The sequence below is a fragment of the Miniopterus natalensis genome, chromosome 13 (assembly GCF_054644295.1).
Source record: "Miniopterus natalensis isolate mMinNat1 chromosome 13, mMinNat1.hap1, whole genome shotgun sequence".
NCBI lineage: Eukaryota > Metazoa > Chordata > Mammalia > Chiroptera > Miniopteridae > Miniopterus > Miniopterus natalensis.
Genome location: NC_142093.1, coordinates 32,776,341 through 32,799,177, shown reverse-complemented (window position 1 = coordinate 32,799,177; position 22,837 = coordinate 32,776,341). Strand labels below are relative to the sequence as shown.

Sequence of the window (22,837 nt, the reverse complement as noted above, 5' to 3'; positions counted from 1 at the left end):
GGAGAAGTTTAACAGTACAACCAACTTGCTCTCACTTCAACATGCTTCTGAGTGCAACATGCCACTGTTTCACTAACCTAAGAGCTACCCACCTTAAAAACCCTGAAGTAAATAAAGGAATGATACCAACATGCCACTTACTCTTGTCTTCCTGAACTAAAACTACAGCTGAAAGTAAGCTTGCTACAAGGACGAGCTTTAAGTTGGGAAACTTCAACTATCTGTACTAAGGGATTCAATCTATTCCCAGAGGAGCATCTATGGGAAATAAGGTTAAATACTTCAGGTTGCTTGCTGCTTCTAACTTACTCATAGTAAAGATTGAAACAATGCTTTAATGTTTCAAATTGTGTAAAAGTTCATGGATTTCAATATAAAGAGTTTTGTTTTCTTTTTTAAAAGGAATTATAGGAAAGAAGTAACTTTCTCTGCTTACAAAGTGATGCCCTTAGAAAACCTAAAATTCATCCATTTAGGGTGGTCAGCTGCAATAAATCTTTTATTTCTTCAAAATGCTGCTTCTGCCAACAGAATTTCATGTTCTCCTCTTTATGGACAGGAACTCCTTTACAGTCCAACTGTAATTCCGTGAACCCTGGAGTAGGCACAAAATTCAGTACAACTGTTGCATAGTGTTCTGGAAGGAAAATAGGAACCATCATGAAAAGGGAAACAGATAAATACTACCACCTGCTTTTCCTAGGGGAAAACAGCTTGAGTGTTTTTAGACTCTTACAACAAACGGTACTAATAACATACCTTCTGGCCAGTTCCTGCATTTCCATTTCATGATGATCTTTTCATTTGTTAACTGAAAACAAAGAGGAAGTTCTACTGAAAGCATCTTTTTAAATTTCCTACAGTACTAGACAGAAAAACAAAGCCTTTCTTAAAAACCCCTATGTACTAAAAGTAATCAATGAACATACAGTCTCATCTTCCATTTTATATGCCAGCACCATTGAGAATTCATTGTCTCTAGTGCTGAAATCCTTAACAGCAGTTAACATCAAGCACAAGTGTAGTAACATGGGCAACCAGAGCAGAGCTGATGTCAAGGGTGAGGCAGCTGACAGTTGGAAACACAGACCCTGGCGATTGAGGTGGCAGAAAGCTCAATGTTCTACACCAAGAGCTTGAAGAATTATACTTCTAAAATCATAAGCATTTGCACAAGTACTGTGAAACTAAGGCTTCAACTTTCTCATTATATATAACATTTTTTATTTGCTTTACAACCAACTATAAAAAGTTCTCAAGTTTCTTTGAGCTCAGATAAGAACCCAAAGCAAGTTAAAAAGCATTAATTAAAAAAGCAATGTTAATGGAAACAAGAATCTGTCCCAGCTTACTTTACTTTAACCATAAGATTTCTTACCAATTCTATATATTCACCGGTCACATTCCCGTCAAACATTTGGAACTTCCCTCCCTTTTCAGCTTCTAATATGGCAGGTGATTTAGAAAATTTTTGCACCAACTAACCAAGAAAAACAGACATTATTTCAGCATAGAACAATTACTGTGGGTGGTTTGAGGTTTTTTGTTTGTTTGTTTTTAAGTCCTGAATATGTAGCTTGTAATTACTTACAGCTTTCTCTTCCTCTCCTTTGTAGAGGGAGAAAACTAAATTAATGTATCCCCTAATTGCTGATATATCCCCCCAAATGTTTCAGAAGTTACCCTAAAGACTTCTATCCCCACAATTCCAGATCCCTTCAATCAAAAATATGAACATAAGGGAAACCAAAAAGCAGCTCCAGTAGTTGGACATTTTCTCCCAGTGTCAGCATTTGCAGTCCTAGCTTGAGAAGGGACGTCCTCCTCCTACGGTGAAGATGCTGTACAGCTGCTCTACAGCCTCGTCATACATTTCTGTCATGTGCAGCGCCACAGTGGGAATCTGGACACCCAGCGGCCCCTGGATCTCGAGAAGAGGTTCCAAAGGGTAATTAGCATGCCCGGAGATAAAGCTGCTTAGATTTAAAAATTCAGTCTCCCTGTCTCAATAAAACACCAAAATATCCCAAATTCCATACTACCCCTTCCAGAAACATGGAAATAGCATGAAAAGACTTTTTAGCACCACCAGTCCTGGCCTTTACTTTGGAAACAGCTCGTTATTCCTATGAGCTCTCTAGCTCTGTTCTACTTCCGGACTATGGCTTAACACCCCAACTCCTACTTGGGCGTGTAAATGTGGCCCAAAGGGTATAATGATAAGCAGATGAAGGCCAACAGCACGTAAGGACAAAGTATTAATTTACACCACTAGATTCCAAGAAGAGGATTGAAAACCTTCCAATCCGAAAGTGGAGAGAAGGTTGGTCCACTGTGGTATGTGAACCTCAAAGTCACCTGGTTTGGGTAGGAAACAGTCATCTGTTGCCTACCAAAGAACAGTGCCTTTAGAACAGTCTCAAACGAAAGGCGTTTATACATTCCTTTTCATAAAAAAATTAAAGTCTCGTCATCCCCCCCCCCCCCCCAAAAAAAATGGCATGGATGCAAGAGTGGATTAACTGGCCCTCACTGTACTTCAAAGTCCCATCATCAAAAGGCTGTTGAGAGCTTTGAAGAATTCTCACTGAGCACTTCCTTTCCCCTTCCCTTCATAGTCGCCACTAGAGATCACACCTGCAAGGTATTCTCACTCAGTTTCCTTTTAATAGTCAATTCCTGGGTTGCCATAGCTTTTGTTGGTAAAATCATTCCCATTGTAAACTCTACAAGGAAACATGGGAATGTTCCTTTAATAAGGAACTTTTTCCTTTTCAGCACAAATAGGCAGAAAACCCAAAACAACATTACAAGAAAATAAAAGCTGATGATTATAAAAAGAATGCCTAAGTCACTTTGAAAATTTCTAGACCATTCCATGTTTTTGTATATAAAACTAACATGTTACATAGCAACAAATGCCTTTTATTATTTTATTTTTTCAAATGCCTCCCTTTTATACAGTTCTTGATAAAACAGCAAAGATTTTCAAATGTTCTTTTCCAAAAAGCTCAGTTTTATACAACTAATAGTTTTGTGGACTTCATCTACTGTCAAAACCAGACACCTTCTCATTGCTTCACTACCGCCTCACAAGATTGGCCTCAGTATTCAGGCCTGTGGGCCAGCTACGCGTGGGTCTCGGGAAAAGCGGCAACCTCAAACCCATCTATGTTGGCTCCTAGACACACAGCAGAACCCAAGTATGACGTGCAGACAGACAGGCCCTGTTGGCCACTTTGCCTGGCAAGTAACTTCTCTAATTTAGGGAAGGAAACAATAAATAACCTCACTTCCACACAGTGTAGGGGTTATCTAGGTAAATCTTAACTATACCTGGCACCTACAGTTAATTTCATTCCTCCATTCATTCATTCAACAAAGATTAAGCACCTACTATGCACCAGGCATTGTGCTAGATGCTGGAGAAGCAGCAGTAAACAGACACCTTCCATGCCCTCACGGGGCTTACGCTCTGCAAAGACAGACATTAAGTTAGTAAGTATACAAACAACTGATGAAATAATTTATCAATCCAGAAAACTATTAATTCTGTAGGTAAAATGTTTCACGCTGTGTAAAATACTGATAACCACTAATTGTAGTCTTACTCATGACTAGCTCTCAGCATCCACACTGCCATTTATCCTGCAGCATAGAGTTGTTTCCAGAGCCTTAGACAGCAGCCTAACCTGCGAAGCCAGACCACAGTGCAGAGCCTAACTGGGGTAAACAGAAAAGGGACCCCCGAGTTCACAAGAGATGCCTCCTTTATCGGTCTTAAGTGCCTTCAGGTAATCTCCAAGGGCCTCCCTCACCTTGGCGGTGCCTGCAGTTTTCATAAGATCCTTCAGTATATCCCCATTTCCTTTCTTTTTACTCACATTCACCTACAAATCAGAAAAATACAAACCTAAGAAAACTCTGGTCTGATGTATTCTTACAGCACTGGGCCATATGGATGAGAGAGGAACTCAGACTCAGGGAAGGGGAAGAAGTGGCTATTAAGAGAGTTGTGACAGAATTCTCCCTATAGCTTGAGAAGACGTAAGGGTTTTTTAATCAAGGCTCCATTGACTGGGTTGGCCAAATCTTGAATGGACTTCTTAGAATGTGAGCCCCTTAATTTGCATAAAAATTTCATACATAGGTATTACATTGATGTAGTCCATGGCTTTTACCAGAGTCTAGAAATGCGCTGTCCAGTATGGTAGACACTGGCCGCATGTGGCTCCTGAGCACTCAAAATGTGGCTGGGCTGCTTTGAGATCTGCTATAAGTGTAAAGTAATACACACCAGACTTGGAAGACTTAGTACAAAAAGAGTAAAATAATCTAATAATTTTGATGTTAATTACATTTAAATGGTGTTTTTTACATGTTGGGTTAAATAAAATTATTAAAAGTAATTTCACCTGTTTCTTTAAGTTTTTTAATATGGCTACTAAAAAATCTTAAATTCAGTATGTGGCTTGCATTCTATTTCTATTGAACAGCGCTGGTCTAGAACCCCAAAGCCAGTACGGCCTCAAGGTACCCATTTTTGGCAGGAGAGTTGGGAAAGGGAGAGGGGAGGGAGGGAGGGGACAGAAGGGAGGAAAAGAGGAGGGGGAAGGAGGAGGAGACAGGGAGAGGGAAACATCAAAATGCTGCTCTGGGGATGCCAGTGTGGTCTTCTCAGAATGAAAACAGGTGTTGGTTAGAAATCATTTAGTGTCCCTATGATTCAGTTGGGCTGGAGTCCTAGCTAGAGAATTTGTTCTCTAATGCTGCCAAGGATTGCATCTAAAAGACCAGTGTACTATTCTGATGAAAAACTTCTCAGCTGATGGACCTGAATATTGCAGAGTGAAATCACAGCCCGAGAATAGCAAGCCCATGTCTGAAGATATGTCCGAGACAGGCCCCCCTTTTCTGGCATTTTATAACCTTTAATAAAGGCAAGTCATAGGTGTGTGGCTCAGGATGATTTAGTTTCTATATCTTTGAAAGCCTTCACAATGAATAATTTCACAAATCAAAAAAGACCTTTTGTCAAACCATTTGGTTTGGAAAATACAGCTGCTGTACAAATGGCCGCTCCCCAGAACCACGCCTTCAGCTTACAGAAGGCACTAACTGAAAACCAAGGTTGGGCGTTACACAGGCTCTGTCCCCCAAGAGAACTAGGAGAGCCAGTCAAAAGCAACACATACTAACTAGTTTACGAAAAAACATGCGCTATAACCAAGGGCGATCGCAGCCAACGGCTGCGGATTTTCACTATCAAAGGGAAACAGCAAAGATGCAGGGGAGGAAAGCAAAATCCCACTCACCAAACTGCGTGCTGCCTGAGCACCTTCCCGTGTGTTCACCGTGACACCTATCTGACAGCACCCCTGAAAGGTGCATTCACCCAGTTTCACAGGTGAGGTGGCCACAAGGATGCAGCCACCTGCCCAGGCCCCACGCCTGCCCCACGGGAGCCCAGGGCTGCCCCGGCCTACTCGCCACCGCACACCCCCCGCGGGCCCCACAGGGAGGGATCCTCACCACGAGAGCTCTCCACAAGTCACCACAACTGCAGGAATCACAGTCTGATGAGCAGTTTTTCAAAACCTCAACATCTACAGCAGAAGCTTGATATAAAAGAAAGAAAAAAAAAGAAACACCATCACTTCACCTCAGTGTCATCTACTTCATTTTCTTCAGCAAGGCTGGGTATTTCAATCAATCCCTTGTGCTTCCCACCAGATTCTTTAATTATACCTAAAATGAGCAAAACGTGTTCTTCAATTACAAAGTAACGGCTGGTGTGTGCAAAACTTCCCTGCGTGACCGACACGCACGCCCTCCTCACAGGGCACCGCCAGAGGTGGTAACACGGCGGCTCAAGGCTTTACCACCACACAGGTACCACCACTGACCCTGCTCTCCTGGCCCACGTTGCAGGTAAGCAGCCAAGAAAGGTGGCGCAGAACCTGGCCGAGGGACGTGCAGAGGAATCGGGGGCCCGGTGGAAGCTTGGGGTGGGAGTAAGTGGTTCTGTAACCAGCGCTGCTTCATCCCCCAATATTCTCCACCACATCAAAGCAGGATAAAGGGCCATCCCAACGAGCAGTCGCAGAAGAGATGGAAGAACAGAAAGGGACAGCGAGTTTGATCATGGAGAGAGGTGGGAGACCGCAGCTTGGGGGAGTTCTATGTGGACTCCATGCAGCTGGATATTTTTCAACACCAGAGTGTTGATTTCAGTGACAACATCAAGATGGCAACATAGGTTATTCCCAAGTTCAGTCCCCTTCACAAAACGACCGTCTATAGACAAGACACCACTGTGAAAATCCCAGAACCCACAGGTGAGGCCGAAACACCATCCTGGGCCAGAGGCAGAGAGGACTGCATTAGAACACTGACCACACCACCCCTCCCCCAGGCCAGCACAGAGCCCCACTGAGAGGGTCTGGTCCCACTGTGGTTTCTCCAGCAGGAGAAAAGTGCACATCCAGGTCCCCCAGAATTGTGGGGTGCTTCCTGGAAGGCTGCCTGGGACTTTCCTCATGGGGACCGCTGGGAATCGGAGGAGTATGGGGCAGGGCTTTCAGCAATCTTTAATTTTATTTTTCAATTAGAGTTTATATTCAGTATTCTGTATTAGTTTCAGGTGCACAGCAGAGTGGTTAGGCAATCATATACTTTGCAAAACTCTAATCTTGGTGGATTGTATTACCGCTTGCAGCAGCCAATCTGCACAGCCAGGGACCTCAGCTAGCAATTCTGCCTGATTTGGATCCCCAGTCGATGGGCGAAGCCAGCTGTGGAGCTCATTCGATTGCCCTACCCAGGCAGGGAAGCAAATTTGCAGCCCTGCTCCACTGCTGAGCATAGCCTCCAGTCCCAACCATCTAAGAAGCCTGACCAGGGGACCTGGGCAGCCATGGAACCCATGCTGCAGCACCACTCAGGCAGAGAGCCAAACCAGAAGCCCTGCCCAATTTCTGAGCCAGACTCCGACCCTGCATAACTAGGGAGCCTGAACAGTGACCCTAAGCAGCCGCAGAGCCCAGCCTATAGCCCTACCCAAATGCAAAACAGAGCTTGAGGCTGCACCCAGGTCGGGAGCCCAGACAGTGGGGTACCCAACTGCAGAGCACAGTCTTTAGCCCCACCCAGCCAGAGACTTTGCTCAATACTGAAGCATGGCCAGCGGCCTACTGGCTACCTGATCACAAAGGCAAGCCTGCAGACCCGCCTGTGCGCCCACGTGCTCAGAGCCTTTTACTAATCTACTGAAAGCCACCACTGAATGTGGTAGAACCCATGCAAATGATGCCTCTGCCCTGAGGACTTCCTTTTCTTCCCTGAACCTGACCTCAAGACTGTTCTTGTTTAAACTTTCAGAATCTCCTTGAATTTTGTGAAGATAATACAGAAACCTGGATGAACAATTTTCATTACACAGGGAATGTAAGGCAAAGAGTTTCAGTGCTCCCTGCCCCATTTGGTCACAGCTGTCTGGAATGCAATGGTTACAGCAGGTCAATAGGTCAAATACGACTTGTTGGTATGTTTCTGACTTCAGTTTGTGAGAGATTCTCTCTAAGAATCTGTGTGAGGACCAGGGCACGCTGACAAGAGCCTGTGAAATGGTTATTGTGCCTAACCTGGGATTCGGAGCTGCTGCTGGAGAAATCTCTGAAGGTAATTCTGAGGAGCACATAAAAGGAAATTTGCAGGGATCGGATACTGAAACTAGACACAGGGCTGCTTGTGATCTAGCATGAAGAATATGCAAGTTTTTTGAGGGACCTGTGACAGGAATCTTCTCTGGTTATGTTAATTCTATGCTGCAGGAATAGGCAAAAAATCCATCTGTCAACTGGAAACACAAAAATGCAGCCATTTACTTAGTGACATCTTTGGCATCAAAAGCTCAAACACAGTAGCCTGGAATCATAAGCAAATGGACTTGCAAACCCAAGCGAGTTCTCTGTGAATCACATCCTGCCTGATTTAAAATCAGCTAACGTGAATGAATCTCCCGCCCTGAAAGCTGACGGTATCAAATATATCGTGAGCTTTAGGAATCAAGCACCAAAGGAACAGCTTTTAGTATCTGGTCCTCTCTTGGTTAATCATCTTCAGGCTGAAAGTACTGCTGTTCATACTCACACAGCACATGCCCCTGAGAGGCCGCTCACAACACGGGGCCTAACCACGCCACTCTCTTTACAGCTGCAGAATTAGCACTGTTTGTTGAGATTCTGCTAACGAACCTTTTCAAAGCTCTCACACTTCCTGGCTCTTCAGAAAATGAATACATTATGAAGCAGCAGCCATAACCCTTACTCCCCACACTCATCACTCAGCTTACTCAGAAGCTATTAGCCGTTGGTGAGGACCCAAGTAAACCTCACTTTGATCACTGCATGCTTGAAGTAATATGTTTATCCATAAAAATAACATGCAAAGCCAACCCTGCCGCTGTTGTAAATTTTGAAGGGGCTTTGTTTCTGGTGTTTACTAAAATTTTACAGAATTAAGTACAAGAGTTTATTCCATGTGTCTTTCCAGTGATATCTTTGCTTCTGGAAACACACAAAAATGATATTCTATCTTCCTATATGGCCTTATTTCCTCAGCTCCCTCAGCCAATGCTTTGGGAAAGAACAGGAAATATCCCTGCTCTAGTGAGGCTGCTCCAAGCATTCCTAGAATGCAGTTCAAATACAATAGCAAGTGCTGCAGCTGACAAAGTCCCTGGGATATTAGGTGTTTTCCGGAAGCTCACTGCATCCAAAGCCAATGACCACCACGGTTTTTCTCTTCTAAACAGTAAAACTGAGCACATGCCTCCTGAGTCAGTTGACCAATACAGGAAGCAAATCTTCATTCCACTATTCCAAAGACTTCAAAATTCCAAAACAACAAAATTTATCAAGATTTTCTTAATCTTGAGGAACAACAAGATGGTGGCGTAGGTAACAGCTGCACCCTCTGCCTCCCGCAACCACATCAAAATTACAACTAAAACACAAAACCACCATCACTCTGAGCCTCCTGAGATCTGGCTGAACAGAAGCCCCACAACCAGGGACCTGAAGAAGCACTGAGACCGGGAGGAGGGGCGGAGACGCGGGCGGATCGGGGCTGGATCACAGAGACGTGCCGCGGGCCCACCCCTGGTGCCGCGGGTTAAACCCAGGAGGGAAACTCGGCGGCTGAGGTTTCCCGGAGGAGGGAGGGTCCCAGCCCCACAGCAGGCCCCCAGCCCAGGGCTCCAGGCCAGGAAGAGACGTCCCCACACCTTCGGGCTGTGAAACCAGCGGGGACTGTCCCTGAGGGTCGTGGAGGCTGCGGGAGCCCCAGCAGCTCCTCCTAAAGGGCCCAGCGCGGACTCACTCGGACGCTCCCTCTGAGCCCAGCGCCGGGCAGCATCCTGCAAGGACCCGGGACACTCGGGGAGGAACTAACCTGCCTGAGATCCGGGTGAGAGCTGGAGAGGTGGCTTCCTCCCGGGCAGAAGAGCTGGCAGAGGCCATGGCTCCTGTGGCGAGTCCTCCCCGCACACAGCTGGCAGGCAGGCGCCATGTTTGAATCGCCAGCACCTGACTCGCACCTTTGGCCCCGCCCCGTGATTCCCGGAGGCCCCGCCCCTCCCCACCTGCAGCTCATCCAGGCCATTTCCAGGGGCTTTTCTGTGCAAGTGGCCTCTCAAGCCTCATGCTTAGGACTCTCCTAAAATCTCACAAACAAGCAGCAGCGGGCCCCATACAGCTTGATAAGCGGCCCCAGGCCTGGTACTAGCGGCAGCTGTATTGGCTCATAGCCTGGCTTCTCCTGGGCACCTCCAAGCCCAGCACAAGTACCAGCCAGCTATAGTTTGCTGTGTAGCTCATGCTGGGGGGCCCTGGGCAAGGCACTGGCCGAGGCTGACTTTGCACCTCCCGGGAGGCCTCAGAGACAGTGCACCTGGTGATCAGACTCTACCACACTGGATTACAACCCTACCACATCCACAAGTGACACTCAAGGGGTGCACTTGGTGAACACCAAAGCTCCACTGAAGTAAATCCTGCTCCATAAGGGTGTCTCCAGCACAGCAGCTCTCTGGCTGTCGTTGCAGCTGGTCCTCACAGCTGACTGGCCTGAGGGGTCAGTTCCTCCCAGGGACGCCAACAGCAACCAAGGCTCAACTACAACAGGACAGTGCACACCGCCCACACAGGGGAGCACCTAGAAGGCCCAGCTCAGGTGACTGGGGAGGCTGAGCCACTGGACCCTACAGGAAACCTTCTACACAAAGCCACTCTACCAATTCCAGGAGACATAGCAGCTCTACCTACTACATAGAAACAAACACCTGGAAGCACCCAAAATGCGGAGGCAAAGAAAGATGTCACAAAGGAAAGAACAGAAGAAATCTCTAGAAGAGGAACTAAATGAAATAGATCCAAGCAAGCTAACAGATACAGAGTTCAGAATTTTGGTTATAAGGGTGTTTAAGCAGACTGTTAGGGAAATAACTGAGAAAATCGATAACATAATAAAGTACCAATTTGAAATGAAGGCTACAGGAACTGAAATGAAGAATAATTTACAGGGAATCAACAGAAGAGTAGAGGACACTGAGAATCAAATCAGCAATTTGGAACATGAGGAAACAAAAAACACCCAACCAGAAGAGAAAAAAGAAAAAAGAACCCAGAAATATGAAAATAGTATAAGGAGCCTCTGGGACAACTTCAAGAGGCCCAACATTCGTATTATTGGGGTGCCAGAAGAGGCAGAAAGAGACCAAGGAATTGAAAACCTACTTGAAAAAATAATTACAGAAAACTTCCCCTACCTGGGGAAAGAAATAGACTTACAAGTCCAGGAAGCACAGAGGGTCCCAAAGAAGAGAAATCCAAAGAGGCCCACAGCAAGACACATCATCATTAAAATGCCAAAGGTTAAAGACAAAGAGAGAATCTTAAAAGCAGTAAGAGAAAAGCAGTTAGTTACCTACAAGGGAGCACTCATACGACTGTCAGCTGATTTCTCAGCAGAAACTTTGCAGGCCAGAAGGGAGTGGCAAGAAATATTCAAAGTGATGAAAAACATGGAACTACAACCAAGATTGCTCTACCCAGCAAAGCTATCATTTAGAATTGAAGGTCAAATAAAGAGCTTCTCAGACAAGGAAAAGCTAAAGGAGTTCACCACCACCAAACCAGCACTACAGGAAATGTTGAAGGGTCTTCTTTAACAAGAAGCTAATGAACAAAAGAATCTGATAAACTAAATAGATCCAGAGACATTGACACATGTAACAGACGATCATATTTCAGAGGAAAGAGGGAAGGGGGGTGGAGGGTGGGAAAAGATTAACCAAAGAAGTTATATGTATAACCCATGGACACAGTTAATAATGGGGTGAAGGCCTGGGAAGGAGATGGGAGGGAAGTGGAGGGGATCAATTGGGGGAGGAAATGGTATACCTGTAATACTCTCAACAATAAAGATAAATTAAAAAGGGAAAAAAAAAAGAGTTTCTTAGTCTTTATTCATTTGTATTACATAAAATATGGGCCCAAGCACTACAAGAAATATTTGATGGAATACAACCCAAAATGTTTGGAATGGTTTTGGCATGACCAAATTACTAACAGAATGTTCCCCAGTGATGGACACTGAGTATACCAAACTACGGACTCCTTTACTGCAGTCTCTGATTGGCCTTTTTGAGTTACCTGAGGATAATTCCATTCCTGGTGAAGAACATTTTATTGACATAGAAGATACACCAGGATACCAGACTGCATTCTCACAGTTGGCATTTGCTGGGAGAAAGAGCATGATCCCGCAGGTCAAATGGTGACCAACCCAAAGATTCACCTGGCACAGTCACTTCACAAATTATCTACTGCCTGTCCAGGAAGAGGTCCATCAATGGTGAACACCAACCTCAATGAGGAAACAAAAAACACCCAACCAGAAGAGAAAAAAGAAAAAAGAACCCAGAAATATGAAAATAGTATACGGAGCCTCTGGGACAACTTCAAGAGGCCCAACATTTGTATTATTGGGGTGCCAGAAGAGGCAGAAAGAGACCAAGGAATTGAAAACCTACTTGAAAAAATAATTACAGAAACGCTCCAGTACCTGCAAGGGTATCTTCAGGCAGCCAATGTGACACTGCGTTGAACTATGATTTGGCTAATAAAGCCCAAGATGGTTTCTGAGGAAAGCTGGGAGACTTCTGAAGAAGAACAGCTGAGTAAAAACAAAGCAAGTTTTCCTTTTGAACCTGTCACAAATGCCATCGTGTAAAAAATATCAAATGCTGCTTTACCCTGAAAAAAAATATATATGAAAAAATAATGACAAAGAACTTCCCTAACCTGGTGAAGGAAACAGACATACAAGTCCAGGAAGTGCAGAGTCCCAAACAAGATGAACCCAAAGAGGCCCACACCAAAACATATCGTAATTCAAATGCCAAAGGTTAAAGACAAAGAGAGAATATTAAAAGCAGCAAGAGAAAAGCAGTTAGTTACCTACAAGGAAGCTCCCATAAGACTGTCAGCTAATTTCTCAACAGAAATTTTGTATTCCAAAAGGGACTGGTAAGGAATATTCAAAGTGATGAAAAACAAGGACCTACAACCAAGATTACTCTACTCAGCAAGGCTATCATTTAGAATTGAAGGTCAGATACAGAGCTTCCCAAACAAGAAAAAGCTAAAAGAGTTCATCACCACCAAACTAGTATTACATGAAGAAAAATGTTAAAAGATGAAGAAAAATAAAGTAGGAATAAAAACATATCTATCAATAGTGAATCTTAAAATAAACAAGCAGAACAGAAACAGACTCATAAATATAAAGAACATTTTGATGGTTGCCAGATGGGAAAGTGTTGGGATGGGTGAAAAAGGTGAAAGGATTAAGAAGTACAAATTGGTTGTTACAGAATAGTCATGGGGATGTAAAGTACAGCATAAGAAATATAGTCAATAATATTGTAATAATTATGTATGGTGTTAGATGGGTATGAAATTTATCAGGGTGATCACTTAGTAAGTTATATAAATGTCTAATCACTGGGTTGTACAACTAATATTATATGTCAACTGTAATTGAAGAGTAAAAATTTATTTAAAGTCAAAAAAAAAGAGAGAAGAAAAAACTGTCAAGTAAGAATACTATAGCCGGCAAAGCTGTCCTTCATAAATGAAGGCGAGATAAAGACTTTCTCAAACAAACAGAAGCTCAGGGTGTTCAACACCACTGAACCTGCCTATAACAAATGCTAAAGCTCATTCCTCAAGCTAAAATGAAAGGATGCTTATTAGCATCATAAAAACATACAAATGTATGAAACTCCCTGGTAATGATAAATATATAGTCAAAATCAGATTATCTTATATTGCAATAGTAATGAATAATTCACTTACAACTCTAAAGGTTAAAAAACAAACATATTAAAAATAACCATAACTTTTATGCACAGTAACCTAGGGTTATTTTTAATACTTAAAAAAAAATTTTAAGTAAATTGTAACATCAATTATATCAGTTAAAGTAAACTGTAACATTTAAAGTAAGTTGCAACATGAATAACCTAAAACATGAGGGAGAAAAAGTATAAATTTCTGTATCCTATTGAAGTTAAGTTGTTACCAGTGTAAACAGAATGTTATAAGATATTTTATATAAGCTTCAAAGTAATCACAAAGAGATACCTGTAGTAGATACACAAAAGATTATGAAAGGGAGTCAAAACACACCACCACAAATAGGCATCAAATCACCATGGAAGATGGCAGGAGAGGAAGTAAGGAACATGAAAACAGGAGCTACAAAACACTCCAAAAACAATGAACAAAATAGCAACAGTAAGTCCTTTCCTATCAGTAATTACTTCAAATATAAATGGATTAAATTCTCCAATCAAAAGACACATAATGGCTGAATGGATTAAAAAATACCAAGATCCAACAATATGCTGCCTGTAAGAGATTCACTTTCACTTTAAGGGCACACATGACCTGAGATTGGAGGGATGGAAAAAGATATTTCAAGCAAATGGTGACCAAAGGAAAGCAGGAGTAGTCATATTAGCTAAAATAGACTTTAAACTAAAAATGCTCAAAAGAAACAAAGATGGTCATGGTATAATACTAAAGGACAAATACTGTATGATCTCACTTATATGCGTAGAAAACCGAACTCAGAAACAGAGAGAGTAGACTGGTGGTTGCAAGGGGGTGGGGAATGAAGCTGGTCAAAGGGTACAAACTTCCAGAATAAGTTCTGGGGATGTAATGTACAGCATGGTGACTAGTTAACAATAACATACATGTATTTGAAAGGTGCTAAGACAGTAAATCTTAAAAGTTCTCAGCATACATATAAAAAAAACTGAACTGATGGATGTGTTAGCTAACCCTATTGTGGTAATCATTTCACAGTATATACATAAATCAAATCATGTTGTACATCTTAAACTCGTACAATGTTGTAAGTCAATTATATCTCAATAAAGCTGGAGGGGATTAAGTTAAAATTTAATTAGAAAACAAAACAAAAACAAGACAAGAGTGTTGCCTCCTCCCCAGCAGGTCCCACACGCCACCTCTGGGACGCACTGCTAGAGGAGAAAGCTCAAGGGGTCAGGGCAAGTCCTGTTCAGCCTGCCCTCTCTCTGGCTGCCACCTGGAAGTGGGTGGGCCTTATCTTGCAAAGGAGCTGGTTGTTGCCTTGAATTAAAGCAGATGGAATGGACACAATATAGTGAAAGCTTCCTCTGGGCCCTCAAAGCCCTGTATTGGCAAGGAGGGAGATGAGGGGACTAGTCAGTTGCAGGGAGTCAGCCCCTGCTGTAATCTATCCAGCAGCAGCCACTGAAGGAGTAACTGACAGCAAACCCAAACCAAAAGGTTCCCAGGCATGTGTGGGACTACTTTTGATGCTGTCTGACCATCTCCCTGGGTTCTGGCCTAGCTAACAAGGCTGGGTAGAGGCCCAAGGCCAGTTTACTCAGTGGCTTGCTAACCCAAACTCTCAAGAAAGGAGCTGACTCCTGGGCTGAGGCCCAAACTTGAACACGGCACAATCTTCTAGAACCAGCTCTCTCCCTCCTTCCTCTTCCTTTCCCCCTTTGTTTTCACATCTGTGGTTATTTTAACAAGTATTCATTGAGCACAGACTGCCTACCTAGCCAGGAGCTGGGCACCACAATAGAAATTTATTCATTCAACAAACACACTATGTTCCAGACAGTGATGTGGGCCTGAAACAAAACCAATCAATTCCTGACCAAAAGACCCAAAGAGTGGAAACAACCCAAATGTCCACTAACTGATGAGCAGATAAACAAAATGTGCTGTATCTGTACAAAGAACACCATTTAACCATAAAATAGAACAAAAAATGCTACATACAACATGAATGAACCTTAAAAACACATTACATGAAAAACAATCACAGAAAAACACATACTGCATGATTCCATTCATACGAAATGTCCAGAATAGGCAAATCCGCAGAAATAGGAAACAGACTGGTGGCTGGGGGGACTGGGGGAGTGACTGCTAATGGGCTCAGGGTTGGGGGAGGAGTGATGAAATTTTTCTAAAATTGACTGTAGTGATGGCTGTACAGCTCTTATTATACTGAAAACCACCGAACTGTGCACAAGTTGGCAAATTATATAGTATGTGAATTATATCCCAATAAAGCTAATATATTTTAAAAATTCCTGTCCTAATGAACTGGGAGAAGAGGGGGACCAGAACAATAAATGAAATATTTAAATAACCGTATACAGTATACAAAATACCAGCGCTTTGGAGGAAAATAAAGCAGGGGAGACTGTACAAGGATGGCATCTGCAAGTTTCACAGGATGCACAGGTGGCTTCACTCAGGATAAAGGCCTGAAGGGCTGACAGGAGCCAGCAGGCAGCTACCTAGGGGAAGCGTCCAGGCAGCAGCTCCGGGAAACTCTAGTGCTCACGGTGCCCGGCAAAGAGAACAGCTGAAAGCAACAAGCTCGACGCAGCTCTGCGCCCTGGGAGAAAGGGAGACCCCCAGCCTGTTGGACAAGGAACTCCACCTGTGGTCAGGTTGTGTCTGGAACTACAAACACCAATTCGGGGTTCAGCCCGTGCAGGGTCCACAGCAGCTCTAAAAGAATTTGCTGAATGTTGAATAATGAATCGACAAAGTCTGCCCCGAGGCTGCCCCCAGCCCCGCCTGGACCCGAGGCCCGTTACCTTTCCAGCCCAGCGTGATGTTCCACTCATAGAAGAAAAGCAGCTTCCCTCTGCAGCTGCGACAGGAAGCCTCACCTTCCACCTGCTTCAGCTCAGTGATCTGGCAGCGACCAGCCTCGTTCTCCACGTCGATGCCCACCAGGAACTCCCGGAGCTTCCCCTTGGACCAGCTGGTGGCATCCTGCTCTGTCCTGCCAGGGACCAGCAGGGCAGAGCCGTGAATGGAAGGCCCAGGCGGTATCGCGGGCCTGGCCCAGATCAGCGTGACTGCTCTCAAGGGGCCTTAAAAGAACTGCCACCCTCAGACTTACAAACACACTTCTCAAGCCACCTTTCTGCCAGATACTTTGTAATCCTCCTGCTCGGTTCCTTAAGAGAGTATTAACCACTATTTAAAGTAGTATTTTGTCTTAAAAACACCAGTTTATTTGGGGAAAAGGGGGTCTAGCCATCTGACCAGTTGGAAATGAATGGGCAAAGCTTATGAAAAGGTAGTAATAACTGAAATAATTCTAATCATAAGACAAATGATTAAGTGTGTTCCTACAATCTCCCCAAATAATGTTTCCACTTTGGGGAGCGGAAATGAGCTGAGAGAAGTCCATCATGTGTCCATGGTAACAGGGCTGGGAAAGGAGAGGCCAGCTCCTCCGAGCCCCGAGCCCCAGGGTTCCCCCAGCAAATGATCCCTTCACAGGCCCGAGGGTTTGCTCTGTCCAGGACCTGCCTCAGCATCACCTCGGTGGCGCTGAGGTACCCACCGCCCTCAGAGGCGCAGGGCGGAGCATCACTTCCTGCAGCCCTGGGGGACAGAGGGAGGCACAGACAACCGGTTTCCAGGTGAGGTTCAAGAAGATGGGTAACTTGTTCCAACTCCTCGAAGGGGCGCTCACCGGAGGCCCATCGAGTTAGATGCAGACAGAGTGGGATCCACATGCCTCTCTTCCCACTGCGCACGAGCCAGAGCACACCCACGCTCCCGCACGCGCTTTCTAGCTTCGTTTTGCTTCCAGAACATCCAGAGGATTAGGGGCGGGAGCGGCTAAGGGGAGGGAGGACCTGAATTAAGGGCACAGACTGTCAAAGTTGAAGAGGTCAGTCAAAGGCCATTCTCGGAGCCCGACCCAACTTTCAAAAGGAGGAAACGTGTCCGGGGGGCAGTGAGCGCACCACGCGGGGTCTCCAGCCCCAGAGGGCTCTCGGGAGCCCGGGGCTCACGCGTGGGCCGCACAGAAAGCAGGTGGGGGAGGGGAGAGAACCCTCCGCACCGCGCAGGCCCCGCCCCTCAGGGGGACCCCGCGGCCTCGCAGCCCGCAGCCCAGGGCGCAGGCCCCGGGCGCCCGCCGAGGGCCCCGCCCGGGAGGAAGGGCACGCGGAGGCCCGCAGGCGGCCCCGCCCGGCCGCACTTGTGCCGGTTGTGGCCGTCGGTCGAGTCCTCCCGCTCCTCCACGACCCCGCGCGGGTCGCCCTGGCCCCACGCCCCCCGCGGAGAGCCGGGCAGGGGTGCAGCTGGGTCACCGAGGCTTCCCGCCTCCTAGCCCAGGGTCCGAGCGCTCGCGGCGCCCACGGAGCGCCAGGAATCCCCGCGCCCCGCGCCCCTGAGCTCGGCCAGGGCCCGGCCGGGTAGCGGGGCGGGGGCCTGGGGGCCCGGGGACAGGGGGTGCCCGGAGGGCTGTGGGGAGCGTTTGGGCCCGGGAGGCCGGGAATGGGGGCCCAGGAGAGGTCGGCCCGAGAGTCGGGGGGCGGGGAGGCGCAGGAGGGAGGGGTGTCGCGGCCTGGGGCGGGGTCGAGGGCGGTGTGCGGAGGCGGGGGTGGGGTGGGGGGAGATGGTCCAATAAGCGGGACTCCCTGGGGCGATGGGGAGGCGCGGGGCGGGGGTTTGGGGAGGCCCCGGGCTCCGCTGCGGGACTCGCAGGTGCGCGCTGGGAAGGGGAGCCTCGGCGGCCCCTCCGAAGGCCCAGCCCCTCCGTGAAGGGCTCGTCCCCGCGGTGGTTGGTGGCTGTGCGGGCGAGCGGGCGGAAAGGGGCGCCTGAGCGCCCCTCTGCGGTTGCAGACCCGGAGCGGCTGTCCCAGCGCCGTCGGCTGCGCTAACTCCTGTTTCGGACACGCCCCGAGCACGTGACCGCAGTTTGCTCTGCGACCGACTCGGGGTGGGCGCCCGGCGCGCGTGGTCCCCCGTGCGCGTGGCTGTGCGCCGCTCGGCTCCGAGCCGAGCCTCCTGCGGGCGGAGCGCGCGCCTCTCCCCACCTGCCTTCCAGCCTGTCCCAGCAGCACGGTACCAGGCTCCCGGTTACTTCGGGAAACGTTTACATCTCATGTCATCGTCCTTTACAGGTGACAAAACGGGATTTCGAGCGCATTCAGCGTGATGCAGTTTTACAATAATTAAGTGGGTATTAATGATTCCTTGAACGAATCTTCACCTTCCAGCAAAAACTTTGTACCAATTATTTGGAGGCTATTACCTGGATATTATTTAGTATGGAAAACGGGTATGACAGTGGAAGGGTGGGAGGACCTGTGCTGTTCCCCGTGATCACCTGTCCTTTGCCTGTGATCTGTGCGCAGCAATGAGATAAACGGGGCGGGGGGGGGGGGGGGGTTGGTTCTCATTTACTACAGGAGCTGCTACATCCCAATATCATTTTTCCAAACAGCAACAACAGTTATATAAACCGACTGCTTCCAAGTGTTTTGGCCTCAAAACAAAATGACATTTTGACTTCACCTTTTACACTTCACTTCACCAAAGGCATGGACACCTAACACATGGTATCCAATAGAAAAAAATTTCAGTGGCCATGCTAGTGGAGCATGGTTTTCTTGCGCATTAGCTGTGCGTCTTTATCCAATTCATAAAGAATTTTAAGGGTAGAACATGACATGGTAAGGTTTAGATATGGATCATTGGAATCTAGAACGCACATAAGACAGCAGAAAACTTACAAAAGGCAGAAGCTATAATCACTAAAATTTTGTGAAAAATCTTTTGCAATATTTATACAAAAAGAACTATCCCAATGGAAATGATCATATTAAAATGTAAATGGAAAAGGCATTCTATGTAGTAATTGATCAAGATTTAATTGGCCCAGCTGTTCTGGCTCAGTGGTTGAGCTGTGATCCAGCAGAGGTAGGTTCAATTCCGGTCAGGGCACATGCCCAGATTAAGGGCTGGATCCCCAGTAGGGGGCATGCAGGGGGCAGCCAATCAATTGATGTTTCTCTCTCTCTCCCTCTCCCTCCCTCTCTCTGAAATCAATAAAAACATATTTTAAAAAATTAAATTGGCCTGCTCAGTGGGAGCGGCTCAGTTGGTTGGTTGTGGTGCTGTGCACTGGAAGGTTGCCGGTTCAATTCCTGGGCACAGCACACACCTGGGTTACAGGTTCAATCTCCAGTCAGGGCAGGTATGGAAGGCAGACCACAGGTGTTTCTCTCTCTCTGTCCCTCCCTCCTTCCCTCACTGCCTCCCCCTCCCCCTCCCTCCCTCCCTCCCTCCCCCTCCCCCTCTCTCCCTCCCTCCCTCCCTCCCTCCCTCCCTCCCTCCCTCCCTCCCTCCCTCCCTCCCACTCTCTGAAAAGCAATGGGAAAAATATCCTCAGGTGAGAATTAACCAAAAAAAGGGAAGGAAATCTTGACACATGGATAAACCTTGAGAACATTATTCAAAGTGAAATAAGCCAGTCACAAAAAGACAATACTGTGATTCCACTTATGTGAGTTACTTAGAGCAGTCAAATTCATAGAGAGAAAAAATAGATTGGTGGTTACCAAGGGCTGGGGGAGAGGGAGATTGAAGAGTTAGTGTTTAATGGGTGTAGAGTTACAGTCTTACACGGTGAAGAGAGTTCTGTGGATGGATATGGTGATGGCTGTACAATGTGAATGTACTTAACACTACTGAATGGTTAAGATGGTAAATTTTATGTTATGTATATTCTACCACAATTTAAAAAGTTTACTGAAAAACAAGATGGCAGCGTAGGTAACAGCTGCACCCTCTGCCTCCCGCAACCACATCAAAATTACACTCAGAGCCTCCTGAAACCTGGCTGAACAGAAGCCCCACAACTAGGGAGCTGAAGGAGCACCGAGAGCGGGAGGAGGGGTGCAGACGCGGGCGGATCGGGGCTGAATCCCAGAGACGGGCGGGGGGGGGGGGCGGGGGGGGCGGTGCTGTTGTTGAAACCCGGGAGGGAATGGCGGAGTTTTCCCAGAGGAGAGAGGGGTCCCAGCCCCACAGCAGGCCCCCAGCCCAGGGCTCCAGGCCGGGAAGAGACGTCCCCACAACTCTCCGGGCTGTGAAAACCAGCGGGGACTGTCGCTGAGGGTCGCGGAGGCCGAGGGAGCCCCAGCAGCTCCTCTTAAAGGGCCCAGCATGGGCTCACTCGGACGCTCCCTCTGAGCCCAGCGCCGGGCAGCATCCTGCAAGGACCCGGGACACTCGGGGAGGAACTAACCTGCCTGAGATCCGGGCGAGAGCTGGAGGGGCAGCTTCCTCCCGGGCAGAAGGGCTGGCAGAGGCCATGGCTCCTGTGGCGAGTCCTCCCAGCACACCACTGGCAGGGGAGCACCTAGAAGGCCCAGCTCAGGTGACTGGGGAGGCTGAGCTACTGGACCCTACAGGACACCTACAACACAAAGCCACTCTACAAATTCCAGAAGACACAGCAGCTCTACCTACTACATAGAAACAAACACCTGGAAGCAGCCAAAATGTGGAAGCAAAGAAACATGTCACAAAGGAAAGAACAGAAGAAATCTCTAGAAGAGGAACTAAATGAAATAGATCCAAGCAAGCTAACAGATAGAGAGCTCGGAATTTTGTTTATAAGGATATTTAAGCAGACTGTTAGGGAAATAACTGAGAAAATCGATAACATAATAAAGTACCAATTTGAAATGAAGGCTACAGGAACTGAAATGAAGAATAATTTACAGGGAATCAATAGTAGAGCAGAGAACACTGAGAACCAAATCAGCAATTTGGAACATGAGGAAACAAAAAACACCCAACCAGAAGAGCAAAAAGAAAAAAGAACCCAGAAATATGAAGATAGTATAAGGAGCCTCTGGGACAACTTCAAGAGGCCCAACATTCGTATTATTGGGATGCCAGAAGGGGAAGAAAGAGACCAAGGAATTGAAAACCTATTTGAAAAAATAATGACAGAAAACTTCCCCTACCTGGGGAAAGAAATAGACTTACAAGTCCAGGAAGCACAGAGGGTCCCAAAGAAGAGAAACCCAAAGAGGCCCACAGCAAAGCACATCATCATTAAAATGCCAAAGGTTAAAGACAAAAAGAGAATCTTAAAAGCAGTAAGAGAAAAGCAGTTAGTTACCTACAAGGGAGCACCCATACGACTGTCAGCTGATTTCTCAACAGAAACTTTGCAGGCCAGAAGGGAGTGGCAAGAAATATTCAAAGTGATGAAAAACATGGAAATACAACCAAGATTGCTCTACCCAGCAAAGCTATCATTTAGAACTGAAGGTCAAATAAAGAGCTTCTCAGACAAGGAAAAGCTAAAGGAGTTCATCACCACCAGACCAGCACTACAGGAAATGTTGAAGGGTCTCCTTTAAGAAGAAGCTAATGAACAAAAGAATCTGGTGAACTAAGTAGATCCAGAGACATTGACACATGCAACAGACGATCATATTTCAGAGGAAAGAGGGAAGGGGGGTGGAGGGTGGGAAGAGATCAACCAAAGAAGTTATATGCATATATGCATAACCCATGGACACAGTCAATAACAGGGTGAAGGCCTGGGGAGGGGGTGGGAGCGAAGTGGAGGGGGCCAATTGGGGGGGGAAACGGTATACCTGTAATACTCTCAACAATAAAGATAAATTTTAAAAGTATAAATAAATAAATAAATAAATAAATAAATAAATAAATGTTTACTATTATCAGCAAGTGAAAGACCAAAATTTTTAAGTGCTTGTAGAGAACTCGTGGGCTCTGAATATTTCCGTAGACCCCACACACCCTGCAGTCCACACTGCTTTAATCTGTTCTCCACCCTCTACCTCTAGCCTGGGATCCTAAGAGTGACCTTACTCTCAGTTACTGCTCAGCTCTCCTCAACACCAACCTGCAGCTCCTGCTAACTGACGTCCACCAAAATCAACACGTATTCTCACCTCGTTGCCTTGGCTTGTGCCTTTCCTCGTATGAAATATACACTTTCCTCTGCTTGCATTACCCAATCCCTCCGTTGGGTTAGGTCCCTTCTCCTCCTCACAATGGGATAGTCCCAGGCCACAGGGTGTCAATATTCCCCACTGAGCATCAGTTACACATTCTAAATTATTTTATCACTTATTCTTTCAATCACTCAACAGACATTTCTTGAGCACAGGCCACATTCATGACAATGTGCTCGGCCCCGGAATCAAATGCCATGTCTTCTGCTTTTTCTCTCTCTCATAGCCCCTAAATATTTCACTAAAATTTGCTGCAGTGTGTTGGGTGATGTTGTACTGGTCTGTACTGTCATATTCCACATATAGACAGCAAATTTTAAACTACTGAAATCAAGAATACTATAATCAAGAGGGTATTTTGTTGGTAATGGTAGTTTT

General features: G+C 46.3%; 1 protein-coding gene and 1 pseudogene across 1 annotated transcript; one reads left to right on the top strand and one right to left on the bottom strand.

Annotated features, from left to right (window-relative positions):
• Positions 1 to 436: 436 nt before the first annotated feature.
• On the bottom strand, positions 437 to 22,658 carry AHSA2 (activator of HSP90 ATPase homolog 2). The gene is made up of 10 exons (XM_087823915.1): positions 22,596 to 22,658; positions 17,650 to 17,777; positions 16,244 to 16,434; positions 5,663 to 5,748; positions 3,767 to 3,890; positions 2,638 to 2,726; positions 1,832 to 1,927; positions 1,379 to 1,480; positions 760 to 811; positions 437 to 637 (listed from the first exon to the last, which is right to left on the bottom strand). Exons 1-10 carry the CDS (start codon positions 22,656 to 22,658, stop codon positions 465 to 467), a joined length of 1,104 nt encoding a protein of 367 aa, XP_087680041.1. The 3' UTR covers positions 437 to 464.
• Positions 7,420 to 8,987, top strand: LOC107537899 (exportin-2 pseudogene; annotated as a pseudogene).
• Positions 22,659 to 22,837: the final 179 nt, after the last annotated feature.

What these genes read in the sequence shown, in the direction of transcription:
- AHSA2 (XM_087823915.1), bottom strand. Translation starts at nt 22,658, where the DNA reads ATGGCATTTGATTCCGGGGCCGAGCACATTGTCATGAATGTGGCCTGT. An exon ending in CATCACGCTGGGCTGGAAAG is followed by an intron (nt 5,749 to 16,243) that starts GTAACGGGCCTC and finishes TGCTCATTTTAG; the next exon opens with GTATAATTAAAGAATCTGGT. An exon ending in ATGCAGGAACTGGCCAGAAG is followed by an intron (nt 638 to 759) that starts GTATGTTATTAG and finishes TTTTCCTTCCAG; the next exon opens with AACACTATGCAACAGTTGTA.